This window comes from Rhea pennata, chromosome 8 (assembly GCF_028389875.1).
Source record: "Rhea pennata isolate bPtePen1 chromosome 8, bPtePen1.pri, whole genome shotgun sequence".
Classification (NCBI taxonomy): Eukaryota; Metazoa; Chordata; class Aves; order Rheiformes; family Rheidae; genus Rhea; species Rhea pennata.
The window spans coordinates 16,394,179-16,417,388 of record NC_084670.1 but is presented as its reverse complement, the minus strand read 5'-3'; the positions used below and the strand labels follow the sequence as shown (position 1 = coordinate 16,417,388).

Sequence of the window (23,210 nt, the reverse complement as noted above, 5' to 3'; positions counted from 1 at the left end):
CATGAAGTAGAGATCAGTGATGCTAAGCACAACCAGAACAGTGCAAAAACACATTTCTAACACTGATTTCTGGCTGACAGAACCTTAGTCCAAAAAGGAATCCTAAAAAGAGATAGACACAAAACATCTCAAACTTTGAAGATTCAGGAATATAAGAACTAATTTTATAACTTGATCATAAGGCTTTTAGTGAGCTTTTGGCAGTTTTTCGAATGTAATGGGTAAAACCTGTATTGCTGTAATATGACATGCTTATTTGAGAGCATTACTACATGTAAAGACAAATTTGGGGTTAATGTATTATGATGCAGAATTGTATGACTAATTTGCATGCCCAATTTCTATGGTTAATAAATTGAGCAATGCTAGTACCAGTGTACTGCAGTGAACCACTTGCAGCGACAGCCAGGACTCTAGCAGGCAATGTTAAATACTGTGCTCTGCTCTGGTAAAGCTGACCGTTTTGAATACTTGAATACTAGTTTGCAGTTCCCAAGCTGCAAAGTGATTAATAGAATGGAAGAGCAGTCTCTGCTTTTAGCCACCTTAAAGCAGACTCAGAACACTCACCAGACACCTTCTGTAGAAATCTAAAATGAACTCAACTGAAAAAAAAAAATAAAATCAAGAGGATTTACTAACATCACTTGAGTAAAAATTTAACATAGCTGTCTTAAGAGGCAAAATGCATATTTCTAATCCTTATGCTTTGTATTTAATAGTTGGAGTAAATTACTAATATCAAATACACATAAAAATTAGTTATAAGATAGCATACACTTTATATTGAGATAAATCAATTAAAAACACAAAGATAAGAATATGATGAACCTCCCTTAAAAAAAAAAAGTTATATAAAGAAGTATATACACAAGGTAGCTCCTGTCTGAAACCAAAATCTGAAATAGCTACAGCTGATTTCTGAGTTGATACGTAGCATGTTCTAATAACGTATTCATGCCAATTTCTGAAGGATTCTGAGAAAATTCAGCAGAATAGGCCTTTAATCTGGTATCACCAATCTAAACAGAGAAGTGTCAGCTATAGCTAATTTACTCAGGGTATCAGAGTATCTATAAAACACTAATATTGATATCCTAGCTTGAAATAATGGATCAGCTGTTAGTGCTTTGTACCATGAAGAATTTATTCCCTGCTACCTGCTGCTATTTTTTTCCATCTTTTGCCTAACATTTGTTATTTCTTTTTCTCTTCATTCCCCCCCCCTTTTTTCCTTTTCTGTCTATCAAATTGAATATCCGTGTCTTTTTCAGAAATCTCTTGGGAAATAAGAGGTGCATCATATTCTTGCATCATATTCTGAGCACAGTTAGGCTTTGGCTTACACTGAGCTTTTCAAAGAGGCTGCCAGCAATACTCTCTCCTGGACATTTTACCCAGGGCATAGGCAGCTTACGTGTTTTAAGACAATTACTATACTAAGTACCCAGTGATGTATCTTTCCCAGAAGCTGAAAATAAAGGTTTAAGAGAGAGCCACACAATAATTTATGGGTGTTAACCTATGGGTGTAAGTGTCTCTGGAGATAATTATGTGCCTATGCTAATAACTCAAAGGATGCCTTGCTGCATTAAAAAAAAGTCTTTTACAAAGTTGTTCTTTAGCTTTTCATTACTGTCAGGAGCCAGGGTGTATACATTTAAATAGAGGAGAGAGACAAAAGAGGCCCATATGTCTTCTCAAAAATAACCCTCTCTCTTCACACCGCAGGCAAGCTGAGGAAGTACTGTTTGACAGACAAACTTACATTAGATGTACTTACTGGTAATTTCTCATTTTGGTGGCTGAAAACTACACGAAGAGTGCTGATAGTAGAGCAGCTTATGTGAATTGAGTAGGGGAAGAGAAAGAGGAGCAAAGGTTTGCAAGGACGGTTGGAAGAATGGGCATCACTGACAGCTAAACATCAAGATCTCCCAGGTTTCTCAGGATTTTTGTGCAATATAGCACACTTTAAAACTCACTTTTCTGTGCCTCAAAAATACTTCTATGAACCTCAGTGACAAGTCTAAGTGGCAGGCTAAGTTAGCATATCTTGAAGAAGGGAAGCTTCCCAGCTAAAGCAAAGAAATTTCTCCCAAAGCTCCCCTTCACTTGTTAGCAGACTGCTAGCATGGAGTCTCAGGTGTCCTTGAGAAATTCTCCAATACATTGCTCATCACTTTCATACTTAAATGTCAGTATATTTTCAGTCACTGTGGAGACACCTCAAGCAATCCCACCATAAAGGCTACATTATAAAATGGACTCAGACTGGAATGTGTGTGCGTGTTCTCCATAATAGCAGATGATTAACTGGAGTGAAATCTCACAGTTTAAATTTTCATGTCTTCAAATATTTTGCAATTTTTCTCCTAAGGATGGTAATGTCTAATCCTTTAAATGGCCTCTTGCATGTAAGTGTGTGTAAAACGGCCTCTTTGAACATAGTACACCACTACTCCAAACATCCACAATTACCAGTGTTACGGAAAAACCATCAGGAATGAAGTTTCTCTTTGACAGGTCAAAAGGAGATGGAGTTAGGCTGCTTGCTCTGGGATGGCATTAGGAGCTGTTCTGATGGGTGAACGAGTGGCGAGTAGCTGCTCTGAGAGGCTCACATTTGCATTTCCCGTCATTTGTAAGTTTGTTAGACATGCTGGGACACATTGTCATCTTGTGGAATTATCACAAGGTAATTTATACCAAACAGCAACCTCTCCTGTTGTGTTTGCTGCAAACTTGGCTGCATTACAATAATGTTTAGTGGATTAATACTGTGTACTTTTGGCCTCTCCTGCTCCCTCAGCAAACAATTTTCATTTATTATAATGTTCTCATTTTATTTAACTGGAACAGGGCCCAAGGGTCAGAATAGCCGTACCTGCACGCTGAGGAGCAAAGACTCTCGAGTTTCCCAAAAGAGAACAGTTTTTTCCCCTTGCCATGCATGGTTCAAGACTCCTGTCCTTTCGCAGTATCGGTTTTGTTCGCCCCCGGATCGCAGAGAGGGGCGGCTACTGGACGTCCATTTCAGCAAGAGAAACTCTGTCTGGTCAAAAGGGTTGCAGTGGGCAGCAAAGAGAGCGCAGAGAGTCACTGGTACATTCTGCTAAGTGCCTGACATTTTGACAAAAGAACAGCACATTGTAAAAATTAAAATTCTGTGAGTATGTATGTGTAAAAATTAATATTTCACACTGACGACTGATCACAGTGCATGGTATGAAGGCATACGTCCAAGTGAGTAAGTGATGTATGGTCTTGACATTACACAGATAGCCTGACAGTTACAAACTGTTTAAAAATCCAGAAGCTTATCTTGCTGATCTTCAGTCTCCTTTGGGAAACAGAGACTGCCCATGTGTCATAGTGTTCATAACAGAAATATTGGGATATGCAAATATGGAGGTTACACAATGAAAGCAAAACTGAATTAAAACTGTTTACAGTCAAAAACGAAAAAAAAAGGAGAAAACCAGAACTGCAGCCTTTTTATTGCTACATCACTGAAATGAGCGTGTGCACAACTTGACTCTTTAGGTGACTGTACTGCTGCAAATGCAGCTGCGTCTCTCCATCTTCTCAGTACTGTTTATGCCTCTCCAGTCACAGCTAAAATGGAGGCTACCTATCTTCGATTTAATGGAAGAGGAATGTTGTAAATTTTCTTATGAAGATTTATGACAACTGTCTAATGATCGAATAATTAAGAATAACAGTTAGCACTTGAAAGTCAAGTGACAGACAACTGACTTTTAGCTTGGGGCGCAGGACTGCCTGACAACACTGCTGTGATGAACTGCGGATAGAGACTTTCTTTGCTATTGAATTCTGTGACCCAAATGCCATGTATGAGCATCTAAAGCACAGAATACAGGTTGTGCAGGTAGGTCCACAAGCCCGGAGCTGTGATATACCAACAGGACCTTCAGCAAGGCTGTCTCTGAGAACGGATTTCCTATACAGTAAAGTCGTGCATGTGTGAAGTTGTGGGCAAGACATAGAATCTAGACAGGTTAGGCTGCTGTCTGCCTTGCAAAGTTGGACAAGAGAAATGAATTTTATTTTGGCTTATCTGAGCCATGTCATACCATCCCACTACTCATCAGTCTGTACAGCTGGCAGTTTTCACTATCACAAATAGTAGTTGCTTGACCATGCTAGTAAGACAACAGAAAGTATATATGTAAAATAATTTGACACGCATCAGAGGAAAAGCATTATCAACCAAATTATTTGTCAAGTGTTATTCAGTCATGTGTAGGGCCAAAAAAGGGTCTATTTCATGCAGAATATCTAAACTATCTATATTATTTGCACGGAGTTAGTTTTGCCTAAGGTTTACCTATGATCCAGATGAATTTACTAAATAGAAAACCAATTCCTTCACAATTCCCCTCATTAAGCAGGCTAGGTACATTAGTTTTATTTCTTCAAGAACAAGTACGCACAAATGTTTTTTCTGAAATTGATTTGTTTGATACTTCACACGCTTTGTTGTTTGGTTGATTTTTGAGGAGGAAAAGGGAAGGAAATCTTTGACAACTTCCTGTGGTTGGAGGGGGGCATTTCTTTGTATGTAACTTCCTTTTCAGACATTCTGGTAGAGAATCAATTGTATGGAGTACAAACATAGCAAAACAGAAATATTAGCAGAAGCAGCAGACCATTCAGATAGGACTTTACAATAGCAACATAGGAAAAAAAATATATAGGGACATATTTAAGCATATATACATTTTTGAAATCTGAACTCAAAAGTATATCAGCATTTTGCAGCTTTATCTTTATAGAAAGTCCATCCAAAAATCCTGAGATCCAAAAAAGCCTGAGAGTGGAAGTACTGAAAATTAATAGTCTATTTCTTTTACTATGAAATTGTAGGTGAAATAACATCTTCCTTAAAATATTTTGTTCTTTTTAATTTTTATTTTTTTTTCTAATTTTCTCCTTTTTTCCCTTTGGCAACTATAAGATATTTTAACCAACCATAAATAATTATAGATAGAAAAGAGAGACTGTAAACAGACCATTTCCCTCTTAATTTATTTTGAACATTCATATTTTGAACATACTTATTTATTGATATGATTAGTATCCATGAATAAAAGCACTAGAAATACACCAAGCTATCGGTTACACATGATTTAAATCTCACTTCTTTCCTAAAAAATCATGTAAAAATTAAGCCTTTCTGTCCACAGACCTGCTCGTCTTCCTGTCAATATTCAGTTACTTCTGTTCTTTAAGAAATTCAGTCCAATTTTCCCCAAACTCAGTAGAAATGCAATGACTGATCTCAGTAGCACCTGGGCCATGTAGCAATTTTGAAGGTATTTTTCTCCTGTTAACAGCATGCTCCAAACAACCTATCTTAACAAGATAGATTTTTGTTCGTCCTCACATCTCATGTCCAGCATCATTTACCAAGTTCCACTTGAGGACATCTGTGCACAATCAAAGCAACGTGCTTTGTCACAGTGTCACTAAGGACCCAATCTGTGCAGCACAATCTCAGTTACTGAGGGTGAGAGGAGACAAGGAAAGAACAGAGTATGACTTAGAGCTCAGGCAGGGTTTGCTGATCTGGCAATGAGGGAAAAACAATATTTTACCTGTAAAGCATCTGTTTTTGTAGCTAAGAAGGTAAAGGCCTAATTCATCTGGTAACCCACTGGGCCATTTTTCAGAGTGAAAATTTAGTTTAAAGCAGACATTTCTGCACTCTTTATGTAATGGAGGGCTATGCATTTTGGGAGGAATGGTTCATTCATGTCTCTGTAGGAAAATCATTACAACTTTCATAGTGGATTACCAAGTGTCTGAAAGCTTTGTAAATGTATTGGTTCTGCGTACAAATGAACCCACCACTTCTCCAAGCTTGTTCTGCAGCGCGATTAAGGTCTCCAATGCAGGTCCACTGATCTTCATAGGTCCTTGAAACACACCATTTGGAATGATCATTACTGGAATAAAATGTTGAATTAAATGGTGTCCCTATTAGGTGTATGTTGTAGACATGGTACTGGAGAGAGCAGTTTGAGGGAAGTCTGTGACCAGAATGCTGCCAGGATTCAGCCAACAAATCTGTTTTCAGTTCTTGAGCTACCCATGCCACATAGATATCTATGGAACAACAAGATGTGAGAATTAATCTCTTATTTTACTTCATTTAAGAGAGGACTGAAAAGCATTACATAAACCAGGTTTGCTTCACCTCAATGCATCAGAGAGGCCAGAACTGTTTGAAAAGGGGATTTCTCTCCTTATTTTGACTTTTATTTTGGAAGTGCATTTCTACTTTTCCTTATCTTCCTGAAAAGCCTGTTACAAATAATCAGTAGGAAAAAAAAGGAAAGAAAAATAATTCAAGGCTTCTTCATAACAAAAGGCTTCATAAAAAAAAGGCTTCTTCATCATTCCATGTTGTCATTTTTGAATAACAGGAAAGAAATTGCCTGAAAACCTCATTACCATACAGCTTAGGACATCTGAAGGATCAGACATGTGAGCTGAGAGAGTGTTATAATGGAATACCATTCCATGCCCTGTTATTTTTTTTTTCTAGGGCTGAACTTTCTATTTTCTATTTCTATTTTCTATTTTCTTTCTAGCAAAGAAAATATTCATTGCTTAATAATATATTACATGCCTATTAATTGCTTGTTGATAGGTAACAACAGTTTTTCTTACCATCCACAAACAAGTGTGACTTAGCAAAGTGAAGAAAGATTTCCCCATGAGCTGACTGGAGTTTGGAGAGGTGACGCTGGGGGACTGAGGGCAGCTTAGACCCTGCACAGAGCTTTTGCAGATTTGGGAGGTCACCTTGGAAGATGTTAGGGATGGAACAGTTGTAGATGCTTGGATTATAACTCAGCAACTGTTGGTCTGAACAAAATCAAAGAAATAAACACATGCAAAATTAAAATGAATTAAGTAAGGCAATTAAGAGGATTAAGCATAGTTCTGTCTTGGAAAGGAAATCTGAATCTTTTTTTAATCTTCACATTTTGTCTCCTGTAGGGGTTCAGTGTCAAAGTAGCTTATTTTAGCAACCAAAAATATGTTTAATTGCTTTGTATTTTGATTGGCCCTGCATCATATAGACTAGCTGGGAGAGTATGCTAGATTTATGCCTTATTATTATTAGCAGAACTGTTAATCCATGGTCTCCGTCCACTGTCATTTACATCCATGCTCATCTTCAAGCCTCTGAACAACCACATGTCACTCAGGTATCATATATAAATTCAAGCCTGTCCATAACCAGCTGGTTACACTTGTCAATAAATGGGTTCCAAAAGTGATTAAACGAATTCATGAAAGACGAGTCTATCAGGAACTTTCCAGTCTTTCCAGCTGAGGAAATCCCTAAACCACAGATTACCAGAAGCTGGGAGGAGAGAGCACGAAGTATTACTGTATGCTTCTCATTTTTTTGTCCTCTTTCCCCAAGCATCTGCTAGGATGTATTTCCATAAACAAGAAACTTGTTTAGATAGCTTTGTGGTATGATTAACATGGCCATTTTCATAGTCTTACATAGTTCATTAGTATAATTATGGGCTTGTAACTGAGCAAATACAGCATGAAAATTTTAAACAAATTTATCAGTATGACTTGTTACAATGCCTTTTGACAGTCCCTTTCCAGGATTACTATATCAGACAGTTGAATCTTATGACTACAGTTTTACTTTTTTTAATTTTTAGTATAGCTATTTTATGAGGCAAAAAGTAGCTGGGAAAATTCTGGAGAATACTTATTCCGTATTTCACAGTTTTGATGTATCAGATCAAGCAGTGATTGCATTACATTTTTAGAGCTGTAGACTACTGCAGCTGAATGAGCTATTACTGTTAAAAATGATTAATCATCCTACTTTATATTTCCAAAGGTCTCTCTATGCATGGACTGACTCTACCCTCAAAATTCACTTGTGACTCTTATTATCTCAATAGACCTCATGGGGAGAGGGAGACAGAGTGGGAGAGTGAGTTTCCCATATTCACAGAGGAAATCATTGTATAAACATAACTGAAAGCCAAGAATGCTGTTTCCAGGCCCCATTTGGTTTACTAATCTGACAATGAAACTTAAGGACAAGGACAAGTCATTTCAAAGACTTTCTTAGGAAAAAGATTTTCATACCTATTTCTATAAACTGGTCATACTTGAAGGTTATGCAGATGGCTGTCTGTCCATATGGCTTCCCAGTAGGTGGATATGCATAACCGTCCTCAAGAAAGGGAGGGAACAGAGGCACACTGTGAATTCCCCAGAAACCTTGTGATTTGTCCAAGAGCAGAAATCCTGTCAAAGGAAAGTTACTGTAGATGAATTAAGGAGGAAAAAAGCTATGAGACAATACAGCAGTGTTTCACTTTGTTTTTAATACTGCAGATGCCACACTTCAATGCATTAATTTCTACAGTAAACTGGCTCTAGACCATGTTAATGGATTATATTAAACAGTAATATTTTATTCAAATTGCATTAATTGTCCTGCATAACGTAACTAAAACTGTCAACTCTATTCTTTTAAAAAATTCCTTTCCAAAGCTTTCTTTTTTTCTTTTTTCCTGCACTCAAATGTCTTTGAAAAATCTGATGATTTAATGGTTGTAACCCTCTCTCTGCTGCTCTTTTTCCTTCTTCCTCCTAGATTAACTGCATAAGAGGAAATGGGCTCTGCCAACATTGTGTCTTTTTTCCCAGAGAAAATTCTTCTCCAGGAGAAAGCAGCAGAGAGACAGAATATGCCTCCCACTGCAGCTAAGTGCTCCTGGAAGGAGCACAGCTCCTGAGCTGTGCCCATTTCCGCAGCCTGAAAATACAGGCCTCCAAAATATGTAGATTCCTGAGTCAGGCTGGGCAAACCGAACTCGCTTCCTCAAGGGCATGTGATCTTGGCAGCAGTTTCTTACCAGAGAGAGACAGAGAGAGTTTGGAGATTAATGCTTAATTCTGTCATTTAGAACGCCTTTCCTTCCTCATTTGATACTGCTGTTGCCATTAAGCTCAGGACAGTGTGGTCTGTACTTGCAAAAGGATGTGTGAGTTCCAGCTGATACAAGTCCATAAACTCTTACAGTTCTTAACACAATACAGGCATAATAAAACCAAAACAGAAGCTACAGCATGCATAACTATATCAAAACTTATATCATGCAAACCATCCTCCAGTTTAGCTTTGGGCGGGAATTTTAGATAGACAGACTGACAAACAGACATATAGATGTTATCTACAAATTTAAAAGGGAGAAAACAATAACTCAGGACTCTCCCTATACCTTTGGTATGTCCTTTTTTCCAGTTGTAGAACGTTGAATGAGGGACCTCATCATTATATATTGCATAGGCAATGCTGTGGTTCTGCACAAGAAAACACATAATTATGAGACATTACATTCAATAAGAGAAGAGCATTTAAAAAATCCTCTTTTATTGAGAGCAGAAGAAAGAATTCAGAACTTAAGCATATGACTATCACGAGCCTAATACTTCTCCCACATCATCTGACACAATCTCTGTGAAAGTTACAGTAAAATAAACCTGAATAGAACTTAGCACAAAGATCCCAGTTAATATAAAGTGGAACTTCTCTCGAGCATTTCAAGAGTCCTTCCCTAACGTGGTCAAATACGCTTACTAAGACTGTTTTTTTGAACAATCACTTGCAAAGAAATTTGTGTTTTTTGGTGCCTGCTTCTGATTTAGTGACCAGATCCTGTGAAAATGTTTGTTCAGAAAATGTAGACATTATGAAGGATGAGCAATTAATACTTTTTTGCAAAATATTTGCATACAGTCACATCTTATTCTCCCTGAGAATCTTAATCTCTTCAAAAGAGTTGGGACATATTTCCTCTCCAGATACAGAGTTTGCAAATGCTAGCAATGTAAGAAGACTGGCACCATGGTGGGCTCAACAATATGAGTTTGTAAACTCCTTATTACAATTACAGTGTGCCAGGGAATAGGAGAGTTGACTGGATTGCCAGCATTTGACTGACTTTTGAAAATCTTTCCCACATATAAACTTAATGACAACCTACCACTAACCTATGGCAAAAATGCAAAGGCACACCCAGACTCCTAAGAATATTATGTAGATGGTAAAAAAACAAAACAAAACAAAACTATAGGCAGATCTTGTGGTATTTTATAATCACTTTGCACAAATATAAATTAGGTGCCGGATAGTTGGGGGATGGGAGGAAAATAGGCCTAACAAGCAGTGCATTATTGCCGAAAAGTCGGTGATTTCAAGGGGAACAGTGAAATCCAAAGTTGATGTGATATGGTGCTTGAAACACATGCACATGAGAGGAATTGGGACAAATTTCTGTAATAGTGCCCATGGTCACTATTACTGGTCCGAGGGCCTAGTCAGTTCATAGCTACAAATGTTGCTCAGCATTAATGACAGGAAAGGAGCCATAGGGACTATGTATTGATGTTAATTCTTTTAATGGGCAACACCTTAAGTGTGCAAAGAGCTTGACTAGAAATCAGAAGTTTTAGGATAATTTCTAATTCAAGCCAAAATGAAAATAAATAATAAAAACCCCACAATATTATTATCAATAATAAATACAATTGTAAATAAATAATAAAACAAAATGAATAATCTGCCCATTTGTCAATACATTCCCCTTGGCACATTTTAGCAGATCTAGTTAGTCAGGTCTGGCTATGCTTCCACATGCTAATTTTGGCTGATTTCATCTCTTTTGCATGTAGCATCAAGTAAAGATACTAACAAAATGATAATTAATTGTCACTTGCCTTGGATTCATAAGTTTCATAAAGTTGTTTCAGTGTTTGGCCCAGGGCACCTTGTGTCATATTGACTAGGTATTTACTGAGTTGCCACGCGTGAGTCAGGGAATCCATGTACACATATTCCAGTCCCAAACCAGCACTCTCTCCTTCTGTATGTTTTGGTAACTTATAAAGAAGAAACCTGGAAAGGCAAAAGGTATTTTTTTTTACAAGCCATCCTGTTTCAATGCATGAATCAGTACGTCTTTCCCACTTGAGAATTTAAAGACAAAGATGACTCCAAGGACATCTGTGTTGGAGGAGTACCAGTGTCAGCACCATGTGGCATCATGCACCTTTGAGCAGATGACCCAGCAGTTTAGTGGCATGATACTTGCTGCAGCCAAATTTGTTCTGCTTATCAGCAGGCAAGGGAGGCTGATCCTGCACCAAACTCCTGTTGCGGCAGCCAGGCTGCTGTCAGTACCTAAAAAGAGCTTGTTTTGAACTAGTCCTGGTTTGTCGCACTGTATTGAAACCCTTGCTGAGGTTAAAATGTGGATAAGTGCCTTTTTCCCATAGACCTTTATGCTGCATGATTATGTTTTTCAAACCTTTGAAACCAATATTGCTGAAAGAACAAGGTTCAATCTATTCTGCTTTGTACTGCAGCACTCTAATTGCCAGCTAAGCTTCAGAGAGTTACACCCATAGAAACCTGCCCAGGGACAGAGATTGCAGGGAAGACCTTTGGAATCACATTTAATTACCAAATCACTATTGCTCCTGCTTCTGGAAGAGAATGAAAGATTGAGCCTGAACCTGAGGTCCCAAACTAAGTTTGAGATTCTTACTGTCAACAAGGACATCTTTTACCAATAAATTTATATATGTATATGTATACATACATATATATGTGTGTGTATAAGTAACAATGAAGCTACATGATGTTATTACATTCTTCATAACAAACTTACACTCTGCTGAACTCTTGTAAGCTTCATATTTACAAGCCATTAGCCAGAAACAGGTATTTTTTTTCAAAATTTTAGAGTATTCAGTATTGTCAGTTAATGGTTTGTTTCACATGTATGTGATGAAGTAAACAGGTTTTGCCAGTACACAAGTCCATGGGATTAATTGCACCATAACTAACTGAGTCACTTTCTTTGAGCGTTCATTTAAGCACCTATTTATGACTTACTTATGTCAATATAAGAATTAGAGTACCTAACAAAAATTCATCCTCGCTGTGCTTGATGCTTAAGTATATCAGGAGGAGTAAGCCTTGCCCAGTTAATATACAGTCTAAAGTTGGAATAAAATACATCTTAGAGAAACAGAAAAGCAGATGAAAAAGTGATGGGAAAATATTTCTTTGAGGAACATTTAATACATGGGAAGGGTATATGTACAGGCAGAAGAAAAATAAAAACCGTGTCAGTGATCTTGATAATCCACCTGTGTTGCCACTGAGTGATGTTCTTTATATATCTCAGGAGAAATTGTTGATGATGACAGATAACAAGGAAGAACAAGGAAGTGATTTGTATAATAAGCTTGATGAGAGCATTAGATGCATGAGGAGTCAAGAAAATCTCTTTATTTGAAATTAAGATTTGGAAAGGTGATGAGTAGTAATACTTATAATAGTAAGAGTTAATCCATTAATTAGTATATGAAGCCCTTCCAAGTTGCTTTGGAATATATTGGAGGGTTTATGTTCTGGTATTTACAGCCTTGCACCAAGCAAGCATGGCAATGTTTGTACACAGGCTTCTGGAAATGTCAATAGTGAGCTATCAAAAAGTTGCTTGCCAATTCCCAGGTGATACATGTTTTGGCCCTTTACAGAAAGTCAGTTGAGTGCATGAAAAATTTAAGTTGCATAAATATCTTCACTGCTATTTGTGCCCAGGAAGTTTCTCAAGAGCTTAAGTATTTGCAGGAGCAGAGTAGCAGTTATCCTGAGAACTAAGGAAAAGCAAAGGCATAAATGGCAAGGAATCTGCTTATGCCTGATTAGACTTGTCACATGTATTGCTTGTGACTGAACACTAAGTTGCTAGAACTAATCACCTCTTTGCTTTTTTTCACTAAAAAACAATAACTCATGAAGTGAAGATGAAATGCAGACAGTGGCTCAATTGCGAAATTATCATGTAGTTATCTAATTTTGCTCCCAGACCGCAAAATGCTGTGCATTAAGGACACAACTTCATTTGCCCTAAATTGAATTAAAATGTATCCCCGGTTTTATTCATGGACTCAGCACTTCTCAGAAAGCAGATTTTAAGCTTATACTTGTGTGATAAGATTTCTATTGAACACAGTGACTTTTGGATAAATAAATACATTCTGTCCTCCTTTGACAGAGCTGATTCTATGAGCATTTGCACTGACAATACCTGTATGAGTTGTGAGACGAGCTCCTAAATGACATGAAAACACCAGGATGATTTTGATAGCCCTTACACTTCATTAGGTAGAAATTTCAAACAAATCTGGGGAACACAGATGTTATCATAAGGCAAGTGATTCCTTCAGTTCAGTGCCAAATGCAAGAGCGCGTGAATACTAATAATGAGCAATTATGGAATATCGCAAGGACTCATGTAAATCTCCTGCTAATTGAATGTAATAACTGCAATGCTATATTTGTTTGAAAGGGCATCAGCATCTGGGTAAGAGGAAGCTTTCTCTGCAGTTTCACTTCTGCTTCTTGTATCAGCTTCGAACAACTGAATCCAGGATCCAGCAAAAGTTTACTATTTCATAATAATTGGCTTTGAAATAGATAAGTTTCTCTTTCATTTGCTCATGGCACATTTAAAAGACAATTTCTCCCTTTCCCCTCACACTTGTTAGATGGGAGCACTGTTTCACACACACAGCCCTGTGCACAAGAACCCTATTTCCCATCCGGAACTGGCCTGACATCAGTGCTGTTCACACAGAGGCAAAAGGTCAATCACTCCTAGCTACAGCTTTCAAATAATTTCTCAGAGAATTTGGATATAAAAACTGTGTTTTAAGAAACGGATGGTATTTTCTTTTGGCTTGAGCCTAAAGCGCACACAGATTCATTCTGCAATAAGTAATAACAATTGCAGTTTGTAGGGAAAGGAACTTAGTCTTACCTTAAGTTCTTGGCTGGCTAAGTACCCAAGAGTCTGATCCTGAAAATTTCATTATCCAAATGTGCCTGGGCATGGGTGACAAGTCACAGGGATGGACCAGACCCTCATAACATTTGATGTTAAGCCAGTTAGCATCATTATGTTTGATCTACCATGCTACCTACAGTGTGCTAGCTCTTTGTCTTCCTTGGGATTAGGTCTATATATAAAGAAAGGGAACGTTTAAGTATTACTGGAACAGTGTCTACTTCTTTATCTCTTGTATCCAAATGAATCATTGTTCTGTGAGAGAAACTCTTTCCATTTTAAATTAGTCGATGCTTATCTTTGGGAGGCTGCACTTGTTTTTTAAGAGCACTCATCGCACTTTTCAAACCTGGGTTGGATATTATGAATAGTAATTATACTTTGCATCTGTCATCTTCAAAGTGCAGTAATCTAATTAATCATTTAATGCCCAAATTCATGCTCACTGCTGCCGGTGTGACTGCTAGCAGTTCTAAAGTGCTGGTTGCTCTGGAGGCTGGAGAATGACATCTCCTTAGTCACAACCCACAAAGAGTGTTTTCCCACGCTGCCAGGTCTGTCTGCATTCCTTGTGCCTCACCCTGATCCATCCTGGAGATGGTTCAGCTTCATTTTTCCAACAGCTCTTGGCCTCTGCAACAACTGCAGGAAGGAGACAAATCACGGACAAGCTGCTGCTTGGATATGAGAATGAAGTTATTGCCAAGACAGTGACAATTTTCCTCAGATCAGTTTGTTTAGCCAGACAAGCCACATGCTGTTGTCTTTACCATAACTTGGGTGCAGAGAGAACTACTACAGGAGATCTGGAGCTTAGGCATGTGCATGTCACACTCATTTGATCATGAAAAATGAACACTTTGTAAACCAGTGATTATTTTGCAGCTAATCATGATGCAGTAGTGTGGTTAGTTGTTCAGCTTTCAATAATTTATCCTAGATTTTCCAAATGCAAAATTCAAATACCACACTTCAGGCAGACAGGATTAAAACAGTGATTATTACGCGTTACTTCTCAGTGATCCACCAACTTCACACAGTTTAATCTTACGCATTTTTTAATCTTCCAATATATCTTTTATTTACTTACCAGTCAACTGGCTCTCCATCTTCATTTCTGCAGGAAATTTCAGCTGCCCACAGGGATGTGGTGGAAAGAAGTAATAGCAATACAAAGCGACACCACACAGATTCCGCAGTCATTTTGGTTTGACAGCTGCACAGAGAGAGAAAAGGGCAGATCGTAAAAGGAGAAGTTGATTCGTGTTTCATTTACCGTCAGCTCTGGCCACAATGTAGTAAACATACCACAGTCAGCTGCCTGAGACTGCAGAACACATCTGAGAAAACACACTCTTGTTAGCATGACATCACCCAGCGAAGGGGCTGAGGTACTCTGCAGAAGGGCTGGAAATGTCGCATGTACTTTTATATTTTAGAAGTTATTTTGAATACTTAAAATACTTAATGCATTCCATTTTCAAAGAAGCTGTAGATACTGAAATTCCCATTTTTCTTTTTACTGCCACGTGAATGAAGCATGAATTTTTTACAACTATGTGAAAAACTTTAGTTTTCAGAAGCTTTAGTTTTCAGACAAGCAAAAGAAAATCAGTTTGTTTTGATCTCATTGCTTTTCCATCCAGGCCTTGTCGTGAGTACAGTGTTTGCGCCATTTCTGTAAAGAGAACAGGATTTCTTGCAAAATGTTGAACTCTCCCAGATCCTGACTTTGTCAGTGAGGCAATCCTTAATTTGCCTGTAGGAACCGAACCTACAGACAGTAAGAGAAAACTCTCTGAATACAGTAATTTACTTACAGTTAGTTAATTATTTCTAAAAATTCTCTTTTAAAGGCAGAAGCATTTCTCTTCAGAATGAACACATCTGAATTGAGCAATTTTACATCTAATGGTTTCAGCAGCATACGAATAAAAAGCTTCAATTTATTTTTTAGTGCTGAAAAATTCTTTCTTCCTCTCCATTATGCTTAAATTAAAAGACGTTGCTATCAAGTATGGGCTGTTTCAACTTCAGGGAAAGTTTACTGCGATAGGCTCTGAATGTTTTAGTATATTACAAATCCTCACAACTTTCATGGTATTTTTATCTCCTTTGCCAGTGCTGTAAGAGATGTATAAACGGGGCTGTGTTTGACTAAAGCAGGATAGAACTGAACAGAGTTTAACATAAACCAGACCAGCGATCCCAGAAAAAACAGAATTTTGGAGATGTAGATCCTGATCTGATTTTTTTTCTGCTCAAACCCACCTTTGATTCCCTTTGAGAGAGATCAGCACTATAAAAAAATTGTGACAAAACATTTTCAAGCAGTCCAGCTTGGTCTTTTAATTTCTCCCCTCTCCTGGGAAACACAACACGCATAAGCGGGGTAATAAAATACCAAATCTGCGAAGAACCCCCCAGCCATTTTCATTTTCTGTTGGAAAGCTCTGCCCACTTACAAAGCAACCTTCCCGCCCCTTTCCGAAGCACCGCTTCGATACTCACGGCTCGCGCTCGCCGACTCCGCGCAGCGGGTCCGCGCCGCGCACGGAGAGGCAGCCCGGGGCCCGCGGCTCGCCCCGCTCCGCTCCGCGCGCTGCCGCTCCTCTCCCCCAAGACGCACGCGCTCTTTGCCAGCTTCGGAGGGGGCACGGAGAGCGCTCGGCGCCGTGCATGTGCAAAACTTTACAGCAGTGGTGGAAGCCAAGAGCCAGGAGAGTAGGAAGTGGTGAAACTCTGTTCTTGTTGCAAAGGAAAATCAGAAATTGCACCGAGAGAAGCCCGGCCCAGCCAGGCACAGTTAGCGCGGGTGCAACGACTGCAGGGCGCGCTGGGATAAGTACCGGCCACCCTCTGCAAGGCTGTAACTGGGGTGACTGCCTGGGCTGGGACCCTCCGCCTTCAAAAAGAAATGGTAGAGGAAGACTTAAAGGTATATACAGTCAGGATTAATCCAAAGAAGATAAATCAGAGATGGCTGTTCACTACTACTCAAGTTCTAAATTCTATCACAGCTGTTACCAAAGTAATAACATCTTCTTAAAGCATTTTTTCTTCCCATCAGGACTTTGCAATTTATAATGGAAATATTCCCATTATCACAGGTAACCATAGAAATAAAACGCTAAACATCAATTATGTTTGATTGATTCAGGATAGCTCATCCTTCCATCCAGTTCATCCATCACCATCATGTGCTTTCATTGCAGATTAAAGATATAGAAGTCCTCAACTGTGAATATGGCAAGAACACCATTAAGTTCCTTCGTGTTAAAAGAGAAGGGAAGAAGCACTTCATTAAAGAAGTGGAAGTGTGCACGCATATCCGGCTGACTTCTGCCCAGGAGTACCTGGAGGGAGATAATTCTGCTGTGATACCCACAGACACCATAAAGAATATTGTCCTTGTGTTGGCCAAAAAAAATGGGGTATTTTAAATTTTTTTAAAATAGCCTCGCTGTTACTTATGACTTTATTTGGAAGTATTTGTTATATATATATATTTTTTTTTCCAAAATGCATCAAAAGAATCTTCTCTTCTCCACATATGCTAGATTGGCACTGTCACCTTCAAAGATTTAGAAGAGATTTTTCTTCCCCCAGTAATTATCCTCAGTACAGAGGATAACTGAAGCACTCTGACCTGTTCTGACAATTTGAATGTTGGTTAACTTGCCCTCTCATAATTTATTTTTCACTGAACAGACAAACCTTTCAAACCTGAGTAACCTCAAATTTGAAAACGTTATGTGCCCATCTCTGCATTTGACCACAGAAACATGGACACCTCCTTAGTTTTCCACAGCCTTTTTTCTCACAAAACTAGAAGTATTTTGGGGTAGCTTTCTAGTATATATACTTTTTCTTTTTTTAATGTAATAGCACATAATACTGCATTATAAGACTTCTCTTAGTTCTATGCACGGTGTTAACTCCCCCAGTTCCATCTATCATAATGACAACTTGTGGATCAAATCCTCAGTCTCATTAATGGAATCCCATCTTTAGCCTGTACAGCTGAACCAGAGTATCACTATGATTTTTTAACATTATATCCTCAAAGGATCAGGCTTGCATAGCAGTTTCTCTCAGTCCAAAAACTTCAGCTCACTACAGCACGGAATAGGAGATTTTTGATGTGAATCTGTAGCTGCTAGCTGATCAAATGACTAGGCATACAGTGTGCAAAACCAGAATTGAAAGAAAAAAAAAAAAAGTATTTGAACCAAACTGATCCTTCCCAAACATTTAGAACAATTAGAACAATCTACTCCTGCAGACGAAGTAATTGCTGAGTTCTAACTGTATTTTGTTGCCTTAGATCCAAACTTTAGAACAATTTGCTGTTGATATCTGCAAACACTTCATGACAACATTTGGCCAAGTGATGTATGTCAAAGCCTACGTTCAAGAAGTACCATGGCAACGTCTACATGAGGTATCTAAAATGCTAATATGCTGATTTTGTTTATGCTCGAGCCATTTGTTGCTTTTTTTAGTTCCTCTTTTCAAGTTTGGATACAATTCACTGCACTTTTACTTACATGTCTGCTCCATATTTGTAGAATGGCGTTCCTCATATCCATTCATTTATATATGTTCCTGATGGGATTCGCTTTTGTGAAGCTGAGCAGTGTCGAAATGGTGAGAATTTTTATTTTTCCCTACTTTTCTATAAATATTTCCACTGATGATAGATGAAGATGGCTTTAGAGATAGTTAAAGGTGTTAAAGGGCTTCTCCAGAGGTCTAAAACACAGAAAACATTTATGATTGAATTTTATAGTCCTTGATCCCTTAGACATAGCTGAAGAAGAAATCTAGTCTTATGTTTATACATGTAGCTGAAACACATACTAGTTATAATTATACATACAACAAAACTCTTATATATTGTCACAGGATTTAATAGCCTGCTGTAAGCAGTTTGCTTACATTTTTGCATTACGCTATAGCCTACATTTTCACTATTAACATTACCCTACCAGAATATACCACAAAACCTTACTGCTATAGGCCAGTTGCTTAGTTTGCAGTTACCTGTCATCATGCCTTGGTTTTATTTTTAAGAAAGATGTAATTTCATTGCTGCAAATCAAGCTAACTTGAACACAAGCACTGAAGTCTATATGCAAATCATTTTTCACATATAAGTATTTCAGAACATGCTTACTATTTTTGCACGCCATGCATAAACAAAGTTCCATTTGACTTCACTAAGAGTTTCATGATCCTGAAGAGACAGACTTTAAAGCTAAAATTCCTGTCTCATTTCTCACCTTCCTACTAACATTAGTCCAGAAAATAATTTTTAAAAGTAACGAGGCTTGCACCAGAAGCACAACCGTATCTCAGAGAGAATCCTTAACGGTTCTGGAGCTGCTGTTGCAAACGTACACATCCAGACAGTTCCCTTCACTTTGACTAAAAAGGAGCTCATACTGTCTCGTATTTTTGAATCGCAGGTCCTCTGATTGTTTTTGCTGGAATTAAAGATCTGAAAGTTATGAAGACAACACAGTCTGGATTTGAAGGCTTCTATAAGAACGAACATACCACACTTCCTGAAAGGAAGGACAGGATTTTATGCGGAGAGCTCTTCTGCAAATGGTCATACGGCGAATGCAGAGATTTTGACTTTGATTGCATATGGTATATGTCAAATTGAATATATTTATCACCTAATTTATGAACCCAAAGTTCCTCTAAACAACACAGCAGGCATAAGGACCAGATCTGCTGACCACCAACCACTCTCATGAATCTCAGAAGAAGTTCTACCTACTTGATACCCGTGGGTGTAAGGCAATCTTCTGCTCAAAGTAAACCTCTAGGGATACATTAGCTTCTCTCTCTGATGGTGCACCAATGGACAATATTTAAATGGGTAGCTTGTAGTTCAATACACAATACTTTAGGAGAATGCGCTTACACCTACTTTGTTAAATACTTTAAGCAAAACACTTATTTGCAAATTATAGAGTTGGTTGGTAAGTTGGGGTCACTTGACAGAACAAAGAAATTATTCTTTCATGAAATCTCGTATGCTATGTGTTGGTAAGAAAAGACACAGAAAATTTTTTAAAATAAAAAAACACAGTAAAATATTATGAGTATAGACACAGACACCTAATACAAGATTTTGTAATGGCCTATGTTACCTCTAGGAACAAAGTCCGCGAGTGCATCCTTGAGGCATTCTCTGGGCCACCTGACTCTGGGCAGTATTCGCCCTCTTACCAGAAGACTGTCAACTGTATCCAGATGCTCATCCTTTCTAAAGTGTCACAGGTATCTTCATTCCTCCTGTCAACACTTTACTTAAATGATATTGAATACTAATCGGACTCAGAAGACCAGAACAAGCCTATTTTGACGGCAGTTCTCAGATTGGAAACCTTTTGGTGGTACAACTAGATGGTCTGAACAAATGTGAATGCACCCAGAAGTTCAGACCTGAGAGCTGTTAACACTAGCTGTGAAAAAAAATGGGAAAAAAGTCAATGCTTGGCAGGGCCAGGCTAAAAGTGAAAGAGGTGGTATAAAAAAATTATTCACATGTTCAATAGATTGGATTTTATCAACGTCACAGATTTTCTTTGAGGATTTCAATTGTTTTTCTTTCCAACATGTGCAAATATTGCCAGGGCATTGGCTAAGAAGGTGCACTAATTCATTGTCCTACCTATTTGCATGGTTTCAGGTACAGATCATTGAAGTCATCTTGAACAACATTTTTTACAATGTTGTAGACATGAAGAATCTAGGCTTGACCAATGACAAAGAAGTAAGTAAATGCTCAAAACACAACTTGCTAGGACTCTAGAAAAAAATACTCGCCTTTCAACCACGGCAGCAGTTCTACATAGAGCAGAGTTAAAGGAGCAATCTTCCCACCCTGACCAAAGAGAATACTAACTTTATACGAAATTTACACTGATTACAAGAGAAAGCAAATGGCTTTCTTGTGTTATTGATAAAAGCTCAAGGAGCAGGGTAGAATTCTTGGGAGGTTGAAAGAGTCTGTAACTACACTCACAGAAGCCATCTGAGAAATCGTTCCTGTTTTCTCTGCCGAATTTGACTTTTAGTGATAACGTCAACCTCTGCACTTGCAATCAGCAGAACACATCAGATTGTCCATTCACATAGCCAGTCTGAAATGCTAGCCCAATATGGCTATCTTTCCTAACATAATTCTTCTTTGGCAGTAGCATCGAGGCCAGTGATGGTCATTTCCCCTTGCTGCAGCAGTGTAACAGTTAGGTTAACTAAATCCATGGGCTTAAATCTCTAGGTGGACAGAAGATCAGCATGGTCCTAGAGTGCTGAAGGGACAGACTGTTCCTGTAGCTGATAGGAGCCAAGGCAGACTGGCCCAGCAGTGGACAAGGAATTAGCCTTGGATTGAAGATTAGGGGACATGAAGATTTACTCCCTCCTCCACAGCTGTTCCAGCTGATGGCTAAGTTCAGCTGAAAATCTGTCTAAATGTTATCCTCATGTGAATATCTCAGAGTAACTGGGTTACTCATTTTTGCAACAGTGATTTTGATTGATCAATAGTCTATGGTCTGTTCATTCTCTAGTCTCCCTCCCTAATGCTTGTGATTCTCCTGCAATGTTCCTTGTTCTCTTTTGGGTGAACACTTCAAATGTGCTTTCACTTGAGATAAAAGCAAAACCTACCATTAATATTCATAAGGAAAGGAAAGGGGAATGATTTTCAGAGGAAGTGAATAGCTGCAGTTTCTGCTGGCCAGCTACTGTAGTACCATGCTCCTCTGATGGCGCTGGCACATCCTTGCCTCAGGAATGACCTCCATGATTCTGCTTGTTCTTCTCAGGTTCTCGTTCCAGTGGAAACGCCCTATGGTTCCTGCACTTGCACACTTGGCAGAAAGAAGTTCTTGGAAGCACAAGGCCAAGTGTTAAAAGATGAGAAGTAAAGTCATTTTGGATTGGCAGCTGCCCAGAAAACAAACTACACCTCTTTGCTCCACTTATAAATTCCTGAAAAACTTAATGTAGTTTTCCTATCAATGTATACCGATTATTGGCCCCTTCCATTCCTGACTGCTTTTGCCTCTGTGAATTCTTGAGTCTAGGATTTCCAAAGAAGTCTCAGAAATTCGAATATCAAAGTATCTCCCTGAATGTCAGTGTGATTTGCAGATTGAATTTCCTTAGGCTTTCTTGAAAATCCCAGCTGGAAACATTCTAGTGAATTTTTAAGCCAGTTATTCCCCTATTAATGAAACAGTCAATTAATTTCATAACATCTATAGCATGCTTTTGATATGCAAAATGATCAATTCTGAATATTCTATTTATTAATCTTCCTCCACTAAAATTAATATACAGGCATAAGACCAGACATTTCATTAATGCAAGCTGTAGTGACACCTTGATGCCAAGTTCTACAGAGCTGAATGGAGACTCAGACATTTATTGCTTTGTGAAGTATACGAATAAAAAGTACGTACTGTATTTCCTTTGCAGCGTGAATAGACACTGCTGTTGACTAATTTTTCTGCAAGAGTTCTGATTATATGTCTGCTGCTGTGGTTCATCAGACTATACAGTTACTATAAAACTATTCTTATATTAACCACTGAGGTGTTTGAGGTTTTGGGCTATCTCTCTAGCTTAATGAAATAGTTTTCTTTAGTCTAATAGTCATGACTTCTGCACAGGCACGAATCAGCCTAAGTAATCCTACTACTTTTGGGAGGGGCAAGAAGATAGACAGTTGATGTCTATCTTATTTTCAGTGAGTTTAGTTACCCCAGGTGAGAGCTTTCAGCAGAGATATCAAATTATACAACAAGCAATTCTCTTGTCTCACAAACTGCAACTACTACATTTGCCACAGAAATCCTGCTCAACTTCTGACTGCTACTTTCAGTTTCCCAGCATGTCATTTTCAGAGAACTTTGTGTGACACAAGAGTGTAAATCCAATGGGAAGTGCTCAAAGTTACTTCTGAAATCAACAATTCAGTTTCCTTTGCAACTTCTCAGTCTAGGCAGGCCTACAAAACTCCTCTGGGTATGATCATTAAATTCACAGGCACTGAAAAAGAGCAACATGTCTTGTACTTGGCAGGACAGGAATTCTTCTTGCCTTGGTCAGCAGGACATAAAAAACCATGAAGACAGGATGTTTTTGTTCATGAGCCTGAAGCATCTCCCTAAAAACAACAGGACAAATGTCCCAGATATATTGTTCCTTGGTTACCTGTTGATTCAAAAAGCTTGA

General features: G+C 38.4%; 2 protein-coding genes across 2 annotated transcripts; one reads left to right on the top strand and one right to left on the bottom strand.

Annotated features, from left to right (window-relative positions):
• Positions 1 to 5,048: 5,048 nt before the first annotated feature.
• DNASE2B (deoxyribonuclease 2 beta) lies at positions 5,049 to 16,549 on the bottom strand. Its single transcript, XM_062581421.1, has 7 exons — positions 16,455 to 16,549; positions 15,034 to 15,159; positions 10,801 to 10,978; positions 9,303 to 9,384; positions 8,161 to 8,322; positions 6,700 to 6,897; positions 5,049 to 6,132 (listed from the first exon to the last, which is right to left on the bottom strand). The coding sequence occupies exons 2-7, from the start codon at positions 15,144 to 15,146 to the stop codon at positions 5,777 to 5,779; spliced, it is 1,089 nt and encodes a 362-aa protein (XP_062437405.1). The 5' UTR covers positions 15,147 to 15,159; positions 16,455 to 16,549; the 3' UTR covers positions 5,049 to 5,776.
• Positions 15,308 to 21,958, top strand: LOC134143514 (uricase-like). Its single transcript, XM_062581623.1, is given in 9 exon segments — positions 15,308 to 15,365; positions 16,395 to 16,677; positions 17,104 to 17,377; positions 18,271 to 18,387; positions 18,515 to 18,593; positions 19,415 to 19,601; positions 20,117 to 20,240; positions 20,653 to 20,736; positions 21,797 to 21,958. Coding segments are annotated over 9 exon segments (1,368 nt in total).
• The last annotated feature ends 1,252 nt before the right edge of the window (positions 21,959 to 23,210 follow it).